Below are 24,076 nucleotides of genomic sequence, written 5' to 3'. Positions count from 1 at the left end.
TTCTTGCGCTGTTCTTCACCTCTGCTGTTCATTGCGTCCGGACACGTGCCGTATGTTTCCTCAGCACAGTAGCACAAAAATGTTGTTTTATTTTCCCCATGATGCTGTCAGAGCTGGAGTTTCACTAACAATGCATGGAAATATGACTGTGATATTATGTAATAACAACATGCGGAGTGCGCATGACAGCGGTTTCTGAGCGGAATGCCGCGATGAGATTAACAATGCTCACAACGCGGATCATAGATCATATACGGACTGGATTTCAAGTTTTTATGGACATATTGCAAATTGCGTTGTCTCAGTTTGCATATAGTTTTTTGAATTATAACCACACTTCAGAACATTTAGCCATTGCCCTGTGTTGCTGGGGGGGAGTCGCATGTCTCTCTCTCTCTTTCTCTAACATACCTCTTGTGTTCTCAGGTACCGAGAATACCTGATTTAATGTGAATCGGTACTCGGTAGTACTGACATAATTCGGACGGTTACATAGTTCGGTACCCAACCCTAGTTGTAGATGCATTGAAGCGCTTCCATGTTGTACGTCAGAATGCCAGCTCATTATTGTACGACACTGTTCACATGAGCACCTCGCCGCATGCATGTGATGCTGGCGCAGGAGCCGGCCAATAATGAATCGGCGTTCTGACGTAGAACCTGGAAGCGCTGCACTGCGTCTACAACGTAAACAGCGTAGGGAATACTTTTTCTAGTTTCGATTTGATTTTTTTCTTTTAGGAGACTTTATTTGTCACTTTGATATTTGAAACTTTGCAGAACTTTTACATTGCTGTATTACATACTGCATAAAAGGTAATATTCAAAAAAGCATGATAGGGGCACTTTAATGTGCAGTAAATTTCACACGTGTTTACATTTCAATCTTTTATTTTCATATTTCAGTGTTGTAATGGTACTGGAATTTCTAACTTCGATACAATACAAATCAACACAAAATATTGGAAATAATGCCAAAGTGAAAATAGAAAAGTGAAATATCCCAAACTCTTGTTAAACTCACAGCACATGCAGAGATGGATTTTGCTACAAAGCTGAATGAAAATCGGCAAACTTGTCCTTTAAAATACACACACTGCAATGTGTATCAACTTGCTGTCCGAGAGAAGAAAGAGTGAGAAAGCTCACCTGGCAGTATTAGTGTATCAAAAATGAGTATTTATGAGTATTTCGTTACAGATGTATATTGAAAAATCAATATTTTGAAACGCTAGTTTCAAGTACAAATGATCTGTTAACATTACATTTAAAGGCTGATGGCCTGATAATTTTGATGATGACATGTTCATATTTTGAGCTCTTAAATCATCTGTTTGGTAACGGTTGTTAATCATCGTTTTGTCTGGTTTGGAGGCTCATTGTTAGATTGTCTTGAAGAGGCCAGAGACGATATAGTCTGAGTGAACTCCGTCAAGAAGTCCGGTGCCGTTATTGTGAATGAACCAACAGGGCACTTGTTCTCCGTTCTTCACATCTTGTCTGAAATCTCTCTGCCAACCCCTGTTGACACAGAATAATGCAGTGTAATAACATCGACCCTTCCATGTTCAATGCATGTGGAAACTGTACAGTGTCTTAAATTCACCTGGTAACTACAAGCTCTCGTCCCTTCACAAACATGATGGCATCTGGTTTGTTTGGATCCTTTCCTGGAAACGGTTCACTCACTTCAAACTCCAATCCGTGGTAGAACTGACCTAAAGAGCCGTGAACACAGATCAGAGTGCAGCTGTCACAGACTGTGTTGCTTGATAATGCACTATAGAAAGGTATGTTTCGGACTTAGTAGAAGTTAAGCTTAGTTGACAGCATTTGTGGAATAATGTTGGTTACCAATGCGAGTGTCGTATTCAATGCGAATGCCGTATGCTCTATGACCAGTCATTTATACCGTCATTACCGGGTGTTGATAGCGCACGAGCACAGGTGAGACCTGAACAGCACACGTTGCTATCTGCGTTTAAACTAAACTCATTTAAGCCTTGCCAATTTTAACATTGAGTGCAAGGCACGAGAGAGACCTTGCGCAAGTAGATTTGAGCTCTCATCTGAAGTACGTGGAAGCACATGTACAGCGCCCAAATATTGAGGTCTCTTTCAAGTCTTGTTCTTGAATGGACAAATTCGCACAGAATTATGTCTACATGCCATTCTTGGTGAGTATCCCAGCAAGTATAGTCGGTTATGTCTTAAGTGAACTTAAACGCTCGAGAAAGAACACATGTGTTCAGTATCAGTGTACTGTATCCATGCATTATATCTTAAAGTGACAGAAGCCTAATATTCCTGCTGTCTGAATGTGTTTTTTAATGTTAATCAAACAACAAAAGACAAGGAAATCACTCATTGCTCATGACTGAATGGTAACTTCATAATTAATAATGATTGATCTTTATTTGATTTATACAGTGAAGATTACATGCAATGTTGATTTACATTTGATTAGCTACTTTATTCAATTTCTGTACCTGAAAACTGGATACATGAGAACCTGAAAAGCTTTACTTATTTGTATCTTTGCTTTATTGTATTTATTTGTGCCGTTTGATTATTTGTTTTTATTTTCTTTATTTTTATTTGACAGTAGTAATTTTTTACCTGAACATAGCACATACCGAACCGTACCGAAACCGTGAGCCTAAAACCGTGATACAAACTGAACCGTGAGTAATCTGAACCGTTGCACCCCTAATATGTTTTGAGTGGTGTATAAAAACCTTACATAACGTAGCATTATGTATTTATTACCTTAGAATAAGGTATACACCATACACCACGGGTCCCCTCCATGTCAAGTTGTCATTTTGTGCTGGCATGTTTCTACAGTAACCCTAAACGAACAAACTGCTCTACAGAGCACGTTTTGTCACTATGTTCATTGCATTTTTGTATTGCGATATATTGTGACACAATATATTTAAATCTTCCAAAATCTTCCACTTCCACTGTTAGTGCCTTATCTTTTCTTTCTTTCTTTCTTTCTTTATCTTTTCTTTCTTTCTTTCTTTCTTTCTTTCTTTCTTTCTTTCTTTCTTTCTTTCTTTCTTTCTTTCTTTCTTTCTTTCTTTCTTTCTTTCTTTCTTTCTTTCTTATTGTAGTAAGTTCTTTAGATGTTTTACCAAGCAGGCCGTGCACATAGCTTGAAAAGAGGTGACTGTCCAAGGTGTAGAACCCGAGGTAGTCTTGATGATACGGGTGCTTCTGCCAGACTTTGTGCAGGATAATAAGAAACTTGACTGAGTTCCTCAAAGTCACTGTTAAACTGCGATCTTTGATCACCTGCAGATCCATGCTGGAGAAAGAAAGACAAAATTGTGTCAGGAGGATTAGTCTTTCCCCAACTCCTTTTGAAGAGTAGACATTTTAGTTAGCTCACAATGACTTGACATGAATGAAATGAAAAGATGATGTGTGCTTCTCAAACGGAAAGATGTATCCTAGTGAGGCTGTATCCTTCCTAGTCCAGTCCTTTGGAGACTTGTAGACTAGAGTCCTCCTCAGCATTAAACACTAGAATGAGATGGTCAAGTAAGTCTACCACACATGTTTCTGCCCCCCACAGGCATGGCACGAAAATACTATTAAAATATGTGTGCAAAGGATTGTGGGTGATTTAAGTACGTGAATGATACACTTGATGCATCCTTCAAAAATGAGCTGAATGAAGGACGCAAAACGAAGGCTGCCTTCTAAGGGTCCTTCAAATTCTTTAACTGAGCTTGATGACAGCTGAGATACGCAGCCTTACTAGGATGCTGCCATTCGATTGAGAAGCGTTGAAGATCCTGGATCTTACTTGGGCCCTTTAACCGTGGCAGTATCAGTCCAGAAGAATTTTGCTTGTTTTCCCTCATCAGATACTGAGATCTCTTTTGTGCTCACCATCAATCTGATACCAAACTTCTTGTGAACGATTCCAAAGCGCCCAAAATAGGTGTTTACTTTTTCCCCAGGGATGACCTTCTTATCGCCAATGGTTTGGCCATTGACCACAATACCTGTGGAGCACCAAGGAACCAAATAAAAAAACACTAAAAAGTTCAACTTCAGAATAGCTCAGAAGATAACAACAGATGTATTGTCTTCTTGTAAACTATCATTGGTGAGTAGCTACTTTGGGGAGCTTAAGCCTCTTATTTATTGTCCAAAGCCTGTAAACTTTTTGAAGTTTCATATAACGTCATATAATAAATATTTTAACATAAATTTGTGCACTTTGTTTGCCCTAGCCTAATGGTGATGGAAGTGCAGTAAGTACTCCTCTGCCACCATCTACTGGCTATAATGGTAATTTCATGTCTTTTTTAAAAGTGTCTTTTCAAAGTGTTTGTTTGCCACCAAATTTAAGTTTTACAAAAGAAGACAATCTTTGAATGATGAACAAATAATGTTTTTGATTATCACATTAAAAATAACATTTAAATTGGACAATATTTAGAGCTTTGAAGTGCTAGGAAAAGAGTGAAGCGTGTGCAAATCCTTAAAGTGCTTGAAATTCATTCTCTGACATCTGTGGTTTATAACACAGAACTTTTGAACGCTTCTCACTAGATTTTGCAACAAGGTTTTGAGTTTAACAAGTAAAAGCTTTTAAAAAGTCACAAGGGGGTATTACTGATGTATTCTGTAGAGATTGATATTAGAATATCATATTAATAAAACCTGGATGACTTGTGTTGCTAAACGGCATGCAAATCTTTTTAAAACATATGGTGGAGAAAATGTTGTATTACTGTTACTATAAATAAAGCTCAATCTGATTATGCTGTTAGCCACTTGATGCAAGGTACAAACATGTGACTCGCGGTAAATAACGAAAACAAGAAATTCAAACAATAAAAAAAAAACCTACATGAATCAGTCCCAACATGCTTCGCATGGGTTACTTGTTTAGAGTAAAGGGAAAGGGAAAGGTGTGTTAGTGTATAATGTACTGTTATGTTGGATAATTAGAAGAGTTTCTGTTATGTTGGACTTTTTGTTGTCACCATTTTGCTGAAGAATGGAGCTTGCAAAGCTGACAGCTTTTCACAATTCTAATAAAAATGTTGAATAGTTTACACCTGTTAGATTTTATATGAATCAATAATGCCAGGAGGGGGAACCATTTAGAAAACCTGTGTTCTTGTGAACTATGCCTTGTGGAATGTTAATGCACATTTCTGCTAACATAGCAAGTTGTTCTTACCTGTAAGTGGGTCTCTAACCAGGTTGAAGATGGTTCCAGGTTTGTCATCAATGTTGAAGCACAGAGCATCATTCTGGTCTGGCAGCTCAATAATGAAGTGTGGATCTCCATCAACTGTTACGTTTGAGAAATTGTAAGAATAACACAGCTAATGTGACTTATGAATCCTTACCTACATTTCACATGGCCAGTGCATGTTTATTACATTTACCATAATATGTAGGTGCATAGCTCTTATGGGAGTAGCTGGCCGGTATTGCTGAGTAACCTGCAAATAAAATAAAATAAAATAAATGCATCAAAATAGTTTACTTGGTTTCACATAATGTCAAATATAAAAGAAAGTGCGTTAGCACACTACAGTCTCCATGCTCATGGAGATAGTGATAGTTTTCGGTAGTACAGCTGCACTGTGATTGTGTTTTGGAATCGAAAGGAGCAGAAACTGTGATAGTGATGTCAGTATTAACCAGATTTAATAAGTTCTTGTGTAATGGCTTACCATATCTTGCAGCTTTTCCTCGTTCCTCTGTGAATCAGTGTTGAGAAAAAAGTGTCATATTAACAAAATCATCGAGAACACTGGAACAAGTTTGTATTTAAATGTATGGCCTTCTCCTCTGAGATTTATGTACCATTTCCATGACTTTTTGCAAACTTCTGTTTGCTATTTGACAGTTTAGTAATACCTTCAGTCAGCTTGTCTGCAACGAACATGTTGTTTTTGGCTTCATCTTCAGGTTTAGTGACGACCATGGAGGTAAGCGGTGTAACAAAGTTGTACTTTAATGAAAGGCTCAAAGCATCAGCAGTGGCATTTCCTTTCTCCTCTGGTGTACCTTTGTCTCTGTTAGAAAATATTTTTGTATTATTGGATTTGATTCAAATCTTCTCATTAAAAGATTAATGAATGAAGTAAGACCCAATTAAAATCAGTGAAAATAATTCTGTCAAATTACGTCATTTTAGGTCACATTGGGTTAGCTATGTAAGAAGACTTGTTTTCTCAAACTGACTTCTTTTCCAGAAGCTCCTGGATGGTCAGATACGCCCAGAGACGCTCAGTGAAGTCCCCAAAGATATACTCTTCATCAGGAAATATGGTATCCCACTTCTGAGCATTCGCTTGACCTTTCATCTCAAAATTATTTTCAAACTGTTGCAAAACATACAAAGCAGGATTAGTCCTCCAAACTAGCTCATGACTGATAATGATGTATGTTCACTAAGATAATAGATATTAATGTGGCTACAATCTTTGGATTCATTGGTAGTGTGTGCAATTTTTTCAGTTGTTAAAATACTTTCTCCTATCCAGCTTAATATGCAGCAGCAACTTTAAGTAAGCCTGACATAGCAACAATGGCTCAACCAGTGGTGTGAGTTTGGAGCGGAGCTATCTGTTTGTCCAACCAATGGCTGACAGGGGTAGTATTCTCAAAACCCTTTTGAGATGGTTTTGCTAGAGGCACAGAAATTACACACTGCCCCTTAATTATCTGCATCAGAAAGGCATTTTTTCCACACTTGCAAGGACATATTATGCTTTTAAGCTCATATACATTCAACAACCAATGTCCACATTTATAACAGATTTATACAGTTTTTAGAAAGTACTGAAGCTATGGACTATGTATATGTGTGATTGGAACTATAGATTATTTACTCACCCCTTGTGCGGACACTTCAATTGCAAAGTCGTTTATGTCATTTAAGTCGTTAAGTCGGCCAGCGACCATGATCTCTGAGCCGTTGAATAGCTGTTTAAAATAGCTTCTTGTCAATGAGTTGACAGTGTTGTCCGGATAGTGAAAATTCACCTCTGAAAGTAGAGGACTTGACACTTCTTCATAAAATCCCTGGGTAGCAAATCATTAGCAAACCATTAGTAGTATTTTCTCGAAAGTCAGCATTACTAGTAATCAACATTTAAAGTATAATTACAATTACAATATATTGTTACTAGGGTTGGGTATTGATGTACATTTCATACTATTCATACTAAGGTTTTGATTAGATTCCAGTTAATAGGTATATTTTAGTTCCCATTCAGTCGGTCACGTTCGACGTACGTCGGACAGACCGACGAATAGGAATCTCGCTAGAGAGGCCAATCTACTTCGAGTGTAACTAAACGAGCCAATGCACATTGGCATACAATCATATGCATCAGCTGCTTGACTCGCAGCGCGGGTATATAATGAGCAGCAGGTGCGTTGCATCTTCAGCTTTTCGCTTCGGAGCCAAACCTTCCATGAAGACAGCTACTGAAAGCGAGTGTGGTGAACGAGTCTCTCTTCAAGACGTCTCTTTGTTGCGGGGTGCAGGCGGATAGCGCAGCAGCGGGGCCGATTATCCTTTTGTTTTTGTTTTTGCCTTTTGTTTGATTGAGCAAAGCTGTAATCAGCGTGAAGGCCGTTCTCACGGCTGGTGAAACGGTGCGCCTAGAGCGCTAAAAAGCTGTTGTTACAGCTGGTAAGAGGAGCGCCTTCAAGGAGAGTGCACACGACAGGCTGCACATTCCCTGTCTGTGCTGCAGCGGCTATTCCCCTGCGTGCTTCAGCACCTAAAAGAGTCAGTCCTTGAAAGAGCTAACACGAGTAGTTCGCGTCTTTTTAAAGATGTCGTTCTACTTGTGTGTTTCTGGATGCGGTCGTTACCTGGCGCCTCGGGATGGTCACCAGCGCTGTATCGCGTGCTTGGGCTTAAGGCACGCTGAGGCAGCGTTTGTGGATGAGTCATGTACCCATTGTGGGAAGATGACCATCGCGGAGTTGCGGTCGAGACTCCACTTTCTGCAAAGGGGTGGAGTCCCGGTCCCGACGCCTCGCTCCAATCCTCCTCAGAGGGTTGCTGCGAGCGGCGGGGCTGGTGACTTGAGGATAGCGGTGAGCGCGCTTCCTTCGGGGAACCAACCCCCTAGGAACCCTCCCCCCTCGTGCGCTCCGCAGCCAGTAGAGCTGCCCGCGGAACGTGGTGGACCACCCCAGAGGTGTGTACCATCTGTTTCCTTCAGAGCTCCCCCAGACGACCGGATGTCGATCGCTGCATCGGAGGGTGAGCCTGATACTTCTGGGGAGGATGAGTCGGCGCAGTTGCCTCCTTCGGGGGTGACAACTGTGCCCGACACGGACCCGGAAATGATGGCTATGCTTTCCCGGGCCGCCAACAGGGTCGGGCTCGTGTGGAATCCTCCACCGTGTCCCGAACCCTCGAGGTTTGATGACTGGTATCTCGGGGTGGCCAGGGCTGGTTCTCAGCCCCACACCCCAGTGCCCTTCTTCCCGGAGGTGCATGAAGAACTCACGGGCACGTGGACGGCACCTTTTACTGCCCGAAACCATGTCGGTGGGTCCTCCTCCCTCACCACCCTTGATGGCGGGGCAGCGAAGGGTTACACGCGCATACCCTCTGTGGAACGGGCCGTTGCTATGCAACTGTGCCCTAACTCCACCTGGCGGGGGGAGCCGTCTCTCCCTTCCCGGGCCTGTAAGTACTCGTCGGATCTTACCGGCAAGGCTTATCAGGCCTGTGGGGAAGCTGCCTCTGCCTTACACGCTATGGCGTTGTTGCAGGTCCATCAGGCCAAGGCACTGAGGGACCTGCACGAGGGTGGTCATGATCCACAAGTTCTCCAGGAACTTCGTGCCGCGACGGACCTCGCGCTTCGAGCGACGAAGGTTACGGCGCGGTCAGTGGCTCATGCGATGTCCACTATGGTGGTCCAGGAACGCCACCTCTGGCTGTGTCTTGCGGACATGAGGGATACCGACAAGGTCAGGTTTCTTAATTCCCCCGTGTCCCAGACCGGCCTTTTCGGCGACGCGGTCGAGAACTTTGCCCAACAGTTCTCGGCTGTACAAAGGCAGTCTGAGGCCATCAGTCACATCCTGCCGAGGCGGTCAGCTGCTGCACCTCCACCGTCGGCGGCACCTCAGACTACCCGTCGCCGAGGGCGCCCCCCTGCAGCCGCCCCCGCTCCCGCGCCCCAGCAGCAGCAGCCTCCATCCAAGCGGCGCCGTGGAGCCGGTCGCGGGCGGGGTGCCCAGCCCGTCCAGCCACCCCCCAAGAAGAAGGGTGGCAAGGCCAAGTCCAAGCGGCCCTAGGACGGGCGACCCGGAGATGGAGGGGACTGCTCTTCAGGAGGTGGTGACTGCACCGCTCCTTCCCCCGGAGGAGGGCCGGGTGGAGAATCTTTTGTTGTTTCCTTTTGTTCCGCCGCTGGCTCAACGACCAGCGGTACCCAAATTTTCAATAAAAGAGCAGTTTCCTTTATCTCCGGGTCCGAAGAGGGCTCGGAGAGCAGTGGGAGGGCCGCCTCACACAGAGAGCCTCACGGGCCGCGTCCCTGCGTTCCACCTCGCTGCCCCGCGGCGGGTACGCCGGTGGTCCCCTTGGTGCCGCTGGTGCGGTCTCTGGGAGCCTGGCTAGCGCTCCCCAGTCCGTCTCGCTGGCTCCTCCGGACCATCAGGCTCGGCTATGCGATTCAGTTCGCCCGGCGTCCCCCCAAGTTCAGGGGCGTCCTCTTCACTTCAGTGAAAGATGTCGATGCCCCTGTTCTGCGTGCGGAGATCGCAGTCCTACTGGCGAAGGACGCGATAGAGCCGGTCCCTCCAGCCGATTTGAGGTCAGGGTTCTACAGCCCCTACTCCATTGTACCCAAGAAAAGCGGCGGGTTACGACCGATCTTGGACCTGCGAGTTTTGAATCGGAGCCTTCACAAGCTACCGTTCAAAATGCTTACGCAGAAACGCATTTTCGAGTGCATCCGTCCCCGAGATTGGTTTGCAGCGATCGACCTGAAGGACGCGTACTTTCATGTTTCGATTCTTCCGCGACACAGGCCATTCCTGAGATTCGCGTTCGAAGGTCGAGCATATCAGTACAGAGTCTTACCCTTCGGGCTGGCCCTGTCTCCCCGCGTCTTCACGAAAGTCGTGGAGGGAGCCCTTGTTCCCATGAGAGAACAGGGTGTTCGCATTCTCAACTACTTGGACGACTGGCTCATTCTAGCACAGTCTCGGGATCAGTTGTGCGAACACAGGGACTTAGTGCTCAGGCACCTCAGCCAGTTGGAGCTTCAGGTCAACTGGGAGAAGAGCAAACTCGCCCCAGTGCAGAGGATCTCTTTTCTCGGTATGGAGTTGGATTCGGTCGAACGGGTAGCACGCCTCACAGAGGAACGTGCTCGGTCGGTGTTGAACTGCCTGAATACGTTCAATGGCAGGACAGCGGTCCCACTGAAGTTTTTTCAGAGGCTCCTGGGGCATATGGCAGCTGCAGCGGCTGTAACACCGCTCGGTCTGCTTCATATGAGACCGCTTCAGCACTGGCTTCACGGCCGAGTCCAGAGATGGGTGTGGCAGCGCGGCACATTCCGGGTGCCAATCACTCAGGAGTGCCGCCGAACCTTCAGTCCGTGGTCGGACCCCTTGTTTCTTCGGGCAGGAGTGCCCCTAGAACAGGTGTCCCGGCATGCTGTGGTGTTCACAGATGCTTCTGCCACCGGCTGGGGTGCCACGTAATACGGGCATGCAGTCTCAGGGGTTTGGACGGGACCCCATCTGCATTGGCACATCAATTGCCTCGAGTTGCTGGCAGTACGCCTTGCTCTGAGCCACCTCAAAGGCCTGCTTCAGGGCAAGCATGTACTGGTCCGTATGGACAACACTGCGACCGTTGCGTACATCAACCTTCAAGGTGGTCTACGCTCCCGTCGCATGTCGCAACTCGCCCGCCATCTCCTCCTGTGGAGTCGGAAGCATCTGAGGTCGCTTCGCGCCATTCATGTCTCCGGTGTGCTCAACCGTGTGGCCGACGAGCTTTCACGAGCTGCGCTGCCAGGAGAGTGGCGACTCCACCCCCAGGTGGTTCAGCTGATCTGGAGAGAATTCGGAGAGGCTCAGGTAGACCTGTTTGCCTCACCAGAAACCTCCCACTGCCAGTTGTTTTACTCTCTGACCGAGGGGACACTCGGGACAGATGCACTGGCTCACAGCTGGCCCCGGGGCCTGCGCAAATATGCGTTTCCCCCAGTGAGCCTACTTGCACAGACCCTGTGCAAAGTCAGGGAGGACGAGGAGCAGGTCTTGTTAGTTGCGCCTTACTGGCCCAACCGGACCTGGTTCCCAGAACTCTCACTCCTCGCGACAGCCCCTCCCTGGCCCATCCCTCTGAGGAAAGACCTTCTTTCTCAGAGACGGGGCACTCTTTGGCACCCGCGTCCAGACCTCTGGAAACTCCATCTCTGGTCCCTGGACGGGACGCGGAGGTTCTAGGTGACTTACCCCCTGAGGTACTTAGTGCACGTGCCGAAGTGATGGTGTTGTCTACGAGACGTGCTTACGCCTCGAAGTGGAACCTGTTCGTCGAGTGGTGTTCTTCTCACCGAGAAGACCCCCGAAGATGCTCGATCGGAGTCGTGCTTTCCTTCTTGCAGCAAGGGTTGGAGTGTAGGCTGTCCCCCTCCACCCTCAAAGTCCATACTGCTGCCATATCCGCTTACCACGACCACATAGATGGCAAATCTGTTGGTCAGCACGATCTGGTCATCAGGTTCCTTAGGGGGGCGAGACGGTTAAATCCTCCTCGTCCCCCCTCCATACCCTCTTGGGACCTTACTCTGGTGCTCAGAGCACTCCAGATTGCTTCCTTTGAGCCTTTGCTGTCAGCAGACTTAAAGATTCTCTCTATGAAGACTTTGCTGCTGGTGGCATTGGCCTCCATCAAGAGGGTAGGGGACCTGCAGTCATTTTCGGTCGACGAATCGTGCCTAGAGTTCGGGCCGGGTGACAGCCACGTGGTACTGAGACCCCGGCCTGGCTATGTGCCCAAGGTTCCTACCACTCCCTTCAGGGACCAGGTAGTGAGCCTGCAAGCGCTGCCCTCGGAGGAGGCAGACCCAGCCCTGGCTTTGCTCTGTCCAGTTCGCGCCTTGCGACTGTACATAGACAGAACTCGAAGCTTCAGGACTTCAGACCAGCTCTTTGTCTGTTACGGAGGCCAGCAGAAGGGAAAGGCTGTCTCCAAGCAGAGGATGGCCCACTGGATAGTGGATGCCATCGCCCTGGCTTACCAAGCTCAGGGCGTGCCCTGCCCGCTCAGGTTGCATGCCCACTCCACGAGAGGTGTGGCTTCCTCCTGGGCGCTGGCTCGTGGCGCCTCGCTAACAGACATTTGTAGAGCTGCGGGCTGGGCGACACCTAACACGTTCACTAGATACTATAGCCTTCGTGTCGAGCCGGTCTCCTCCCGTGTTCTCGCCTCAGGTCAGAGGCACGGAGAGGCCCCGGCTTAGTGTCGGCTTGCTGCGCTACATGCACATTCTATTCTCCAGAGAGTCCCTACGGGCAGACCCTGTTGAGTCCTCCGGTTACCCTTCGGCAGCCGACGTGGCGGAGCGTCTGGCGCCAGGCCTATACTCCGTTGTATCCTTGAGAACCGGATTTAGGCTGGGTTCCATATGTGTGACCCTACGGGGATCCCATATGGCTTTTTCCACGGCTGCTCCTAAACGAAGCCCGTGTCTTTCCCTCTGGGAGAACCCATCTCTCACCGAGTGGAGTCACCCCAGTTCTTCCATATGTTGTACAACCTACAAGGTTAGTCCGTATGTACTTATCCATATAACTCCTTCGGGGAAGGATATGGCTTCCGCAGCGTTCCTTATTGCATGTAAGGCTATGCTTTCCCAGCGTTATCCAATTGTCGCACTGAGTGGCTTTTGGGATAAACAGTGATCGACCCTCTCTGCGTGAGCCTGGTCCCACCGTCCTTAGGCAAGGGGGTTCAGGTGGCTCACGACAGAGCGCTGGAAGAGGGCAGCTCCTGTGGCGCTTTGGTAGGGATTCCTATTCGCCGGTCTGTCTGACGTACGTCGAACGTGACCGACTGAATGGGAACGTCTCGGTTACATAGGTAACCCTCGTTCCCTGAAGGAGGGAACGGAGACGTACGTCCCGTCGCCACAGGCGTTGTCCTGCTGATGCTGCCGCCTGCTGGGTTCGGCTCCTCAGCGAAAACCTGAAGATGCAACGCACCTGCTGCTCATTATATACCCGCGCTGCGAGGCAAGCAGCTGATGCATATGATTGCATGCCAATGCGCATTGGCTCGTTTAGTTACACTCGAAGTAGATTGGCCTCTCTAGCGAGATTCCTATTCGTTGGTCTGTCCGACGTACGTCTCCGTTCCCTCCTTCAGGGAACGAGGGTTACCTATGTAACCGAGACGTTATAATGTTCATTTTACTTTTTTAAATCATCTGCTATTCTGTTAATTATTCAAGAAACCTCTAAGTTGGTATATTACAAAAAATAATTACAAATGAATTAAAATACAACAATTAGTTAAACAAACAATTAGATATCAAAATAATGACATGGTCCAAAATATGCAGTACAAATGTTATTTATTTAGCAGATATAATAATAATCAACATAACCGAAATATAAGGTTAAATTTCTTGTGCAAATCTGATGTAAATTTTTTATTAATAACATATTTATTACTACTACTACTACTACTACTACTACTACTAATAATAATAATAATAATGGTAATATATTAAAATATTCCATAGCTGAAAGTATTGCTAATGTGTGAAAGACGTTATTTAAGTTTTTAGGACTTTATCATTCTTAAAGCGATTTATGAGATTGTTTGAATGAAGATAGCTATTAAATGAAAAAATTACTTTTAATCATTTAAAAAGAATTAATATTTTGCAAAGACCTCAGTTTTGATACCTTTAGCTGAAGCGGAGCATCTGAGTCCTCGTAAATCCTGCGAACTATGCCGTTGTTCTGCTTGCTCAAAGTATCCAAAAATCCATAGTCTGCATCGTTACCGAAGGCCAAACTGAACAGGGTGATAGTCCCATTAATTGCATTACGAATGCTCTCTTGGATCTCAGGAAGACTTCTTGGCCCTGAAAAATGAGTAAAATTTATGAATAAAATTTACCATCACAAGTGACAAAAATGACAACTACAAATAACTGATTGGTTAATCTGTTCTGCTCTTGAGCCGTGCTTTTTTGAGTTGATAGATAATGAATGACACTAGGGCTGTTTACTGTATGTTTCTTAAGGGGTACTCTTAGTCAGTGTTGTTCCTCAAGGAAAATCATGGAAATAGTGAATGGTTGATGGTATTTGCATACATACACTGTTGTGGTACCCCATCAGTCAGCAAAATGATCATCAGTACCATATTCTTTGGGGCTGTCCCGTTACGCTGTTCTTCATACAGCATCTCCACACCATGAATGACAGCATCATGCAATTCTGTACCTGAGACAAAAAAAAAAAAGGTGCTAATCTCACACATTTTTATAATTGATTAGTAATGTGGAAAGGGTCCAGACTATATTCTATTTTTAAAATATTAAGTGTATTTTTATTTTATGTCATAACTTTAAATCTGGAACTAACGTTTTTATCTTTATCTTTTTTTACATTGAGACCTAGATTTTCAGTGTGGATGTTTGCGTTTGCAGGTCTAAAAAATGACTAGCACTTTTTAGCTGCAGATTTTCAACCCACTTAGCATTGTTACAGTGTCAGTATGTAAATGAACAATGTTTACTCGTTCTCCGCATTATCTGGTCCGAGAAATTCATTTTTATTTGTCAGTAAAAGTTCGCTGGATGGCACAAAACGCATCATCTGGCGGATTTTTGGCTTTAGTGAAAACTACAGATTATACTTCCACATTTTTGTATCCCCGCCCATGGACAGTCGGATCAACAGAGGGTTATTAAGAGAACATTGTAAGGGTAGGTTTATCATTGAAAATTGTATCGTGTTTTGCTTTGTCTACTCTTTAAACAGAATTATGATAAAAATGGAACACTATGGCAGCAGCGACTGTTTTGCTTTGAGTGGTTTCGCAGAACTGATGAAACGTTAGTTACTTTTTAGTTTTAGTTTTTCCGTTTGGAGGGGAAAACACTGTGTTTGTTGTTATTCAGTTTGAAATGTTGACTACAAACAGGTTTTTCAGATTGTTCATTGCGGAGTTCTCTCCGTATTTATGATACTTTGCAGGCTTTAGCCACTACCTACAACTCACTGGATCCTTCACTGGAAAGTGGAAACTGAAAGTAACTCACTCCCGCTAAATGTTTACTCTTTAAATTCTTGCACTTGGAAACAATGCAAGTCAACACCATTATGTTTAAAAGTTTGCTAAGAAGTATTTCATACTAAAGCAAGGCGGTATTTGACTCTGGTCAAGCTTATCTATAGCAGACTGGTGGGAGTGGCCTTGGATGGCAACATGCCCAGTGCAATATGAGTGTTGACGTTCTCCTACCTATTTGGCAAAAGTGAAGAAAACACCCTTTTTTCTTTTTCTCTAGTCAGGTAGCACCAATTTAATTTTTCTTCTACTGCATAGGCAGCCAAGTTTTATTGAAAGCCCATTTTGCCAACAGTGAAATATCCTTAAATGTAAGGTAAACTTCATTGAGTGAGTTTTGCTGCTCTTAGTGCATTGACAACTTTAGGAATTCTTTCACCAATTTAAATAAATATTATGAAATTCTGTATCATCACATCATATATATCGACATTCCCACAGGTTAATATGACATGGAAGAGCAAAATTAAAGCAATAATCCAGGTTCCATATGAGTAAAGCTCTGTATATTATTGAGAATGTACTTGATTTACATAATACATGAACCACACTGGTGACAAATTATTAAAGTAATCTGCCTAAAACAGTAGTTCCACCCCTTTACAATTCATTTAGGATATTTATAAAGGAAGAATTAATGTGTTTTAACAAATAAAAGCTTACATTTCTGCTTTTAAACCTCAAAGGGCTCCTTCCTAGTCACTGTCCATTGTACTGTTGTGCTTTATTTAATGTTTTGGTTTGCACCCAATTAATCATGTTTATAATTTGTTCAGTGATTATTTTAATTTCATGTATATTTCATATTACTTACCACCAATAACTTCAATTGTTTTGACGTATTCCTGGGCTGCATGCACATTTTCCTTTGTTGCTTTACTTAAATGTGGCCGCCATACAACAAAGGTGGATGAAAAGACGATGATCGCAAAGTAGTCGTCCTCTGGGAGTTCACCCAGTATGGTCACTAGGGCCTCTTTGGTCTCGTTCCGGCAACAAACACAGACAAATTAACTGTCCCAAGTACTGACAATCTATTGAAAACAGTTTTTTCTCATTTACCTGACATCAACTCACCTGACTCATTTTATTTCCCAACATAGAGTAGCTGTTGTCTATCACAAAAACAACCATCTTTGGTACTCTTGGAAGACTGGCTGGTGCAAAAAAATGCACAAAGTATCCATTCACAATCTGTAGATGATACATTTATTATATATATATATATATGGCCATTTTTATTTATAAGAAAAGTACAACGAGTAAAGGAAATGGAAGGGAGAATGGACTAATGACATGATCAGGATTCAAACTTTAAAGGTGCAGTATGCAATTTCGAAAAAAATGTTCTTGAAAGTCGATCGGACCGAGTGCCACAACACTAGGGCTGTGCTCAGAATATCGATACAACGATACATCGTCATGAACTCCTGACATTGCGCGTATCGATACAGCAGCTGCCGTATCGAGTCTGTCTTGCTTTTAAATCTAGCCAATCATGTGACGTCAATCGATGCTAGCAGGCAACGCAAGCAGACATTCACGTTTCTGTGAGCTTTCATTCATAAATAATCGACTGTTTTGTCGCAGATGTGAACAGGAAATGCGCTCTCGAACGGAGAAACACGCGATCTCCAAATCACCGATCAAAGCGTGCTAACGTTTTGGGACAGGTCGATGGTATATAAATCATGCCCGAATGTTAGCATTTGTCAATCAAGCCAAACCGTCCATTCAGAAACTGAGAAACTTGGAGGCCTCTCAGGTTGACGCGCGAGCTGGCTTGACTGAAGTTTTCGTGAGGATATAGTTTATGGACTGTTTTGATTTCGGTAATTACATCTAGAAAGGTAAAAGCAGTGATGACATATAATAGAGATATCTGAAAGCGAAACGAAAGTGATATTGGCCTCGTCCAGTGGGGAGGATGCACGAGAGGAGACCTGCGCATTTAATTGGTATGTGTATAGTGTAAAACTGCATTTACAATGCTTATCAGTGGCATGCACTTTGATCGTGAAAGTGAAAGTGCCCTTTGCGGTCACATCGCATCATGTAAATCTTATTAACATTAGTTAATGCATTGTAAACCAACATGAACAAACAATCAACAACTGTATTTTTTAACTAACATTAACAAAGATGAACTAATACAGTATGTATTGCTCATGGTTAGTTCATGTTAATACATTATCTGATGTTTAATAAATGAACCTTATTGTTAAGTGTGTATTGTAAACTCATGTAGCCCATATTTTGTAGACCACGTTAATAAAAACGTATGTTGTTCTAGAACATATTTTGAGTTGATATCCAAAAAAATCATTTACACAGATGAAAAAAAAAAAAAAAACAGGCAGTATAGACATTATTATAATATGATAGCCGATATAATTAACCAACTTAGTTTTCTTACAGTCAACTTACTGTTGCAAGTGAAATTAGTCATTGAGCTTTGTTGATATGCTTCAGTGTCACTATTGTCAATTCAGTTACTGAGGGAGTGACTTTAAAAGCAAGCTTTTAAAAGAAGCTTTTTTTGTGACAATTTTTTAATATTTAATTTAAATCATTGTTTTTTTTTAATGACAAAAACAAAATAGTTTTTCAGTTATCACGACTGTTATAACACTGGTTATTCAATAAACACATATTACTGTTACTAAACTCTGCTCAAAAGAAATTTAAATTCTAAATTGAACCATATCGCGATACGTATCGTATCGTGGCTTTAGTATCGTGATGCGTATCGTATCGTGACATTGTTGGTGATACACAGCCCTACACAACACACTTGTAACCAAGCAGCACTAGGGGCTGTAAGCACTCATAATTTGGGAAGAGAGAGAGAGAGCAAGAGGGAGATTGGAGAAACATCAACTCTTGCATTGTGTGTTTGTGCACTTTGGGGAGGAATGAAGGGAGGGGTGTGTTTGGGTCGATTTCAAATATCAACAGTGTTTCTCAAGGCTTAAAATTTTATCTGTGCAACTTCAAAATATATTTGGAAGCAAATGATTGTTGTGGTGCAACTTGTTTTTATTTTTCTACAAAACGTTCATACAGTGACCGATCCACTGTTCTATCCAATGTTACATAACCAATTAAACTTCATCTTTACATTCTTTACTTTAATTCAGAATTTAGATTGGTTAATATTAGCTGTCGAGTGGCTCCGCTATGAAAATGGCTGAATGTAATGCCTATTAGGGCTGGGTATTGACACAATTTTCACGATTTGATTCGATTTCTATTCACATGCTTGCGATTTGATTCGATTCCGATTTCGGTTCAATTCAATATCGATTATTTTGGATGTATATCAGACACAGTACATGACAAATTTTTGTTGGCAAAGTTGGTACTACGTCTTTCAACGATTGAAACACTGATTGAGCTATTAAACGAGCAATGATACGGATTTCAGTAAGTTGTACTGTATCTTTCAACATACCTTCAGATGTTTATTGTGGAGGAGAGGATGTTCACATGCGCTCGTACTGCCGCTTCTCTTTAACTGAGGCACTACAGCGATCTGTCACGCCACATTTAACAGTGCCAAAACGGTATTTATTACGGTATTATTTATTTCATAATAAGATAATAATTTTCATAATAAGAAAAACAAGCACAAAGATTATTGTGATTTATTGGATGGGAGGTGCGCTACATGTTCTGTTCATTCATCAACTGAAAACAGACTAGACTAATGATTCTTGGGATTGAAGAATCGATATTGCCTCGTAAAAATAAGAATCGATTAAAATCGAGAAATCGATATTTTTACAAAGCCCTAATGCCTATACAGTATAATTCACTGTAAAGCCTGTGGGACAGAGTTTGCAGGTAACACTGCGTTCGCCACTGAATCCACACATTTTAAGGTATGAGAGCTTGAATAAACATGGGGAGAGTGCTAAGCACAAGAAATGAGAGGACTGGCAAAGCTGAATGTGAAATTTTCTGCTAATTCTTTTAATATAAACCATTGTTGTTGTGCTCCTTCATTTTTGGTGAGTGCTCCTACATTTTTGCTGGTGCTCCTAACGTTTTGAAGTTGGGAGCACCAGTGCTACCAAGTAGAAAAGTTAATTTTTGAGCCCTGTTTCTCAGAAATCGCTTACTACACCTTAAATATATGAGAGCATGCGTGTTAACTGTTTGATGTTATTGTCATTTATCATTTTGACTTTTTTTCATGCATGTCTTGAAAAAAGATATCTGACCTGAATGTCACCAATGTCATGAGGACGTTTGACATCATACTTAATGAAGAAATCTCCATCAATGAGTGTGCCGTCGCACTCGGAGCATTTTCTCTGTTGATCCAGTGTTGGAGAGAAAGACACATGGGCCTGAACAAAGATTAAAATTTATATAATTATTATTATTACTACCATTATTATTGTCTAATAGAGATTCTTTTAGTATTATTTTATTAGTATTATGCTTTATGCTATGTGGCATCCCTCCACTGAAAATCTTTGAATAGTCACCTTCTTATCAGTTACAGTTTTCTCCACTAGAGGGAGCAGCTCGTTGGTCATGAATGTACCATAGGCGTCCACAAATGCAATTCCCTGAGGCTCATAGATATCTGCCACAATCTGTGAATGAGAGAGAGGACTGATTACTCATTTATGTTTGCATTTAATTAATTACATAATATGAATTTAGTCAAATGCCAGGTGTTCATATTAAGAGAGGAAATATTACTACTAAAATTCTGGTAACATTTTATAGTAAGGTTTTATTTGTAACTCTAGTTAACTACATTTGTTAACATGAACTAACAACGAACAATCATTTATTAATCTTAATGTAAATCTCAGCATTTACTAATACATTTTTAAAATCAAAAGTTGTATTTGTTAACATTAGTTAACTGTGAACTAACATGAACATTTTTATTACCTAACATGAACAATTTTACAGCATTTATTAGCTTTTGTTAATCATAAGATGTTTTAGATTGTTAGATTGGCAGACAATACCATGCATAATAGATCTATGTAATCATATTTGTAGGCAGGTAAATGCCAAGTAACATGGCCATGAACATTCAACATTTTTTCAAAGTTTTTCAACATCAAGATTTTGATTTTACATTTTTACTTTTAAAATACCACCAGTTCACTTACTAAGTAATTTATTAAAAGTATACTATGTGGCTCCTCAAATTATGTTTTAAAATGTGCTGCAGTTAGTTAATAATGAACCTCAAAGTGCTGGACCAGCTGTTTGGGTTTGACTCTGATCATGAGCTCATATTTGCCAAACTGTCGCTGAAGAAGTTCCTCATGGGTGAGAATAAATGTGACACTGCTGTCTGCTGCGACGTTCACCGAAACAGAAAACTTCTCCATTTTTCTACCTGAAGCCCTGCAATACCAGAACACCAGTTAGTTAGAATTATGTGAGCAACAAGCAAGTTCAGATTGACTTTCTGTTTTCTTCTTCTCACTTGACTAAACCAGCAGTCTGACCAGATGACACAGCCTTCTCATACTGCTGCTTGGCCTTCTCTTTTTCCTTCACCACACCTGTATATGTCTTGCCATCAATCTCCCTGAAAATCCCAAAAATGATAGCAATAATGTAGCAATAATTTTTCAAAATGCAAACATGTATAAAACTGTAATGCAGCAGATCTTTTGGCTCATTCTGAGTTCCTCGGATTTTTAACTAAATCAAATGGGAAAAGACTGACATGCTGAAGTTGGTGATGAAGGAGGTCTTTGGTAACTCCACCTCAAAAGACACTTCCTTTGAGATTTTGGCCTTATTGACAGCTTTCGTGGTCATGACAGTGTGGGCGAAACGTGATGTCACCTTACAGTCCACCTTCACGCTCTGTATCTCTATCTGAAAAGAATATAAATACGAAGAATAAAAATGCATTAAAAGAAAGAGTGATATACTTTGTCATTTCAACAATGTCACTTATCTTTCCTGTACATTGCTTGGCAACTGATATTTAAACTTCCTTTTACAACAAAATTATTTTATTTCTGAATAGTTTAAGGAGTCCTTTTTAAAAAACCTTTCCAAAATTTAGCTGAACTCCACAAATCACAGAACTGCAAACATATGTTGCAACCGCGATTATTTATTTAGACTGTGGTCATTTCAGGACAAAGGTTGAGCTTGTTGATGTCAGTGTCAGCTACACTACAAAATATGACCTTTATTGTAAATGAATTTTATTCAAGTCAAATATTATGAATAACCACAGTAAAATTGCATGCAGAAACATGGACACAGTGATATTAAAGGGTTAGCTCACCCAAAAAAGAAAATGCTATCATCATTTACTCACCCTCATGTCGTTCCATAGCCATAAGACTTTTATTCATCTTTGTAACACAAATGAAAACATTTTTAATAAAATTGAAAGATTTCTGTCTCTTCTTTGACAGTCCACACAACTACCACTTTGACGCTTCAGAAAGTCAATAAAAATATTGTCAATTATGAATTGAGTGTTTTAGACCAAATTTTCTGAGGAGACACAATCGCTTTATAAGCTGAACAGATTTAATTTAGGCTTTTATTTGCATATAAACATTCATCAGCTCACACATCAGTTGTGGTAAACAGAAGCTCAAGAATGCTTGCTTGACATGCGAGAACCAATGAGGTTTGTTCTCAAGGTTATTCTCGCACATCAAGTATGTGTGGTTGAGCTTCTGTTCATTTTTGCTGATCAATGTTTATTTGTGAATAAAAGCCTAAATCCAATCTGTTGATCATAAAAAGTGACCAAGTCTCTTCAGAAAATTTGAAGACATCTCCATTCATATGGATTAGTTTTACATTCTCTTTATGAACTTTTTGAAGCGTCAAAGTGGTAGTTGCGTAGACTGTCAATGGAGGGACAGAAATCTCTCAGATTTCATTTAAATATCTTTATTTGTGTTCAGAAGATGAACAAAAGTCTGTTTGGAACGACATGAGGGTGAACAATTTTTTCATTTTTGGGTGAACTAACCCTTTAATGACTGAAATATATTTAAATGTTTAAATAATAAATTAATTAAATACCATGTTATAAAATGTAATTCTTTAAATATATATAAATTAACTGTATTATTAGCCAACAAAAGTATTTTTTTAAGAGTCAGATCAGTTAATGGTAACTCATTAACTTCTCATTTCAAAATCTTGACAAACTTGTGTGAGATATAATGAAAAGTTCCCACCTCAGCACTGCTCACACTTCGTTTCTGTTAGGAGGCAATTGGAAAATTTATTTTGTATGGCAACAATATACAGTGTGTAGTTGTAAAATATTTATATAGTCAAGCTAAACACAAAAAACAGCCTACATCATGTATTGTGAATTATTTGGCTCCTTCCTAATTCTTACTGTAACATCAATACTGCACATCAATGGTTCTCAAACTTTTTTACTAATAGGCTTTTCATTATTGGCTTGGATATTTCATCTGGTATTTCTGCTGTAATTATCTCAGTGCTGCTTGTTTTTGATCAGAAACTGACATTGTTGATATTTTACATTAAACATTTTGTGATTTCTATAAGATTCTAACTTGGTGTGTGTGTGTGTTTTTTTTTTAATGAAAAATAGTGTAAAATAATATTTCAATTTACATCTTGATTCATTTTTTGAGTTTTTAGCTTTTCAGTAAAATTTTAATTATTTTTTATATCTAGTCATGAAACTCTAGAGGGCGCAGTCTGATAGGTCTTTTACATGCAATCTGCTAGCAGTCACATCATTTATTACTTGGAACCAGCTTATTGGTGTCTGCTGATTCTGCAGCCATCGCTTGCTCAACATTTTGGTTTAGTGTTGCTGTAAGCTGGCCAAAGAGTTTCTCTGAAAACCTTGACCTGCCCCAGCTCCATCTATATCTGCTATAGGATTTATGTATGCCTATTCATGCAGCAGCAGCATATCTTACATGTACAAAGCAGCGTGTCTGTATTTGCTCTGTAGCAGCAATGGCAGCAATGTATGTAGCAGACCAAATATCCATATCCATTAACATACTAAAACAATTCTGATACTTGTCATGATTGAATATATATTTGAAATGAAATGTAATGAATTGAAATGAAGATTGCTGAGGCCTTCCAGTTGTCCCCAGCCTCCTGGTTGAGAACCACTGTTGTATATGTAATGTATTGGCATAGTAGACTTGTCTTGTAGCAACATCATTGCAATACCTTTAAGAGCCTGGTCATGCTGGTTTCGCTGTCCTAGAGGGGAATAAGTGGATGCATTACTGCACAGATAAACTATGATGGCTGAACTGTTTTCCCATATTTGATACTGTATTGATTTTGAAGACATACTGTAGAATGTTTTTGATCATCGCCAACGTGTTAATGATTATAAGGCACTTCATTAGTGCAACAAAACATACATTAGGTTAACAAAAGCAGACCTACCCATTGCTCAGTGCCCTTTGTGATGACCAGCGTCTCAGAAGACCCTGAAGTAAAACATACGCACACAAACACACAAAATATCCACCCTGCATACATGGTGCACCGTCTGCTCAATCGCATTCAGGACTTTTAAACACTTTGAACCCTTGTGTATGTTTTGTACCAGAGCAAATAGCTGAGTGGGAGTGGGGAAGTTGTGATCTTTGTCCCTAAATTCTTGAATTGAGTGCAGTATTGATCATATGGTATTTTTGTATTACAACCCGAATTCGGGAAAAGTTGGGACATTTTTTAAATTTAAATAAA

At 41.7% G+C, this 24,076-nt stretch overlaps 1 protein-coding gene across 1 annotated transcript; it reads right to left on the bottom strand.

The window, feature by feature from the left end:
* Window positions 1-595: 595 nt before the first annotated feature.
* LOC137021745 (inter-alpha-trypsin inhibitor heavy chain H3-like) lies at window positions 596-23,888 on the bottom strand. The gene is made up of 22 exons (XM_067388611.1): window positions 23,771-23,888; window positions 23,546-23,578; window positions 22,555-22,578; window positions 21,063-21,217; window positions 20,817-20,921; window positions 20,572-20,734; window positions 19,849-19,959; window positions 19,579-19,707; window positions 16,430-16,546; window positions 16,167-16,335; window positions 14,377-14,502; window positions 13,957-14,138; window positions 6,880-7,068; window positions 6,226-6,365; window positions 5,899-6,056; window positions 5,712-5,738; window positions 5,421-5,477; window positions 5,210-5,323; window positions 3,818-4,019; window positions 3,141-3,313; window positions 1,607-1,718; window positions 596-1,521 (listed from the first exon to the last, which is right to left on the bottom strand). Exons 1-22 carry the CDS (start codon window positions 23,864-23,866, stop codon window positions 1,383-1,385), a joined length of 2,721 nt encoding a protein of 906 aa, XP_067244712.1. The 5' UTR covers window positions 23,867-23,888; the 3' UTR covers window positions 596-1,382.
* Window positions 23,889-24,076: the final 188 nt, after the last annotated feature.

Source organism: Chanodichthys erythropterus, chromosome 6 (assembly GCF_024489055.1).
Source record: "Chanodichthys erythropterus isolate Z2021 chromosome 6, ASM2448905v1, whole genome shotgun sequence".
Taxonomy (NCBI): domain Eukaryota; kingdom Metazoa; phylum Chordata; class Actinopteri; order Cypriniformes; family Xenocyprididae; genus Chanodichthys; species Chanodichthys erythropterus.
Note: the sequence above shows the minus strand (reverse complement) of the source record. Positions and strands in the feature narration are given on the sequence as shown.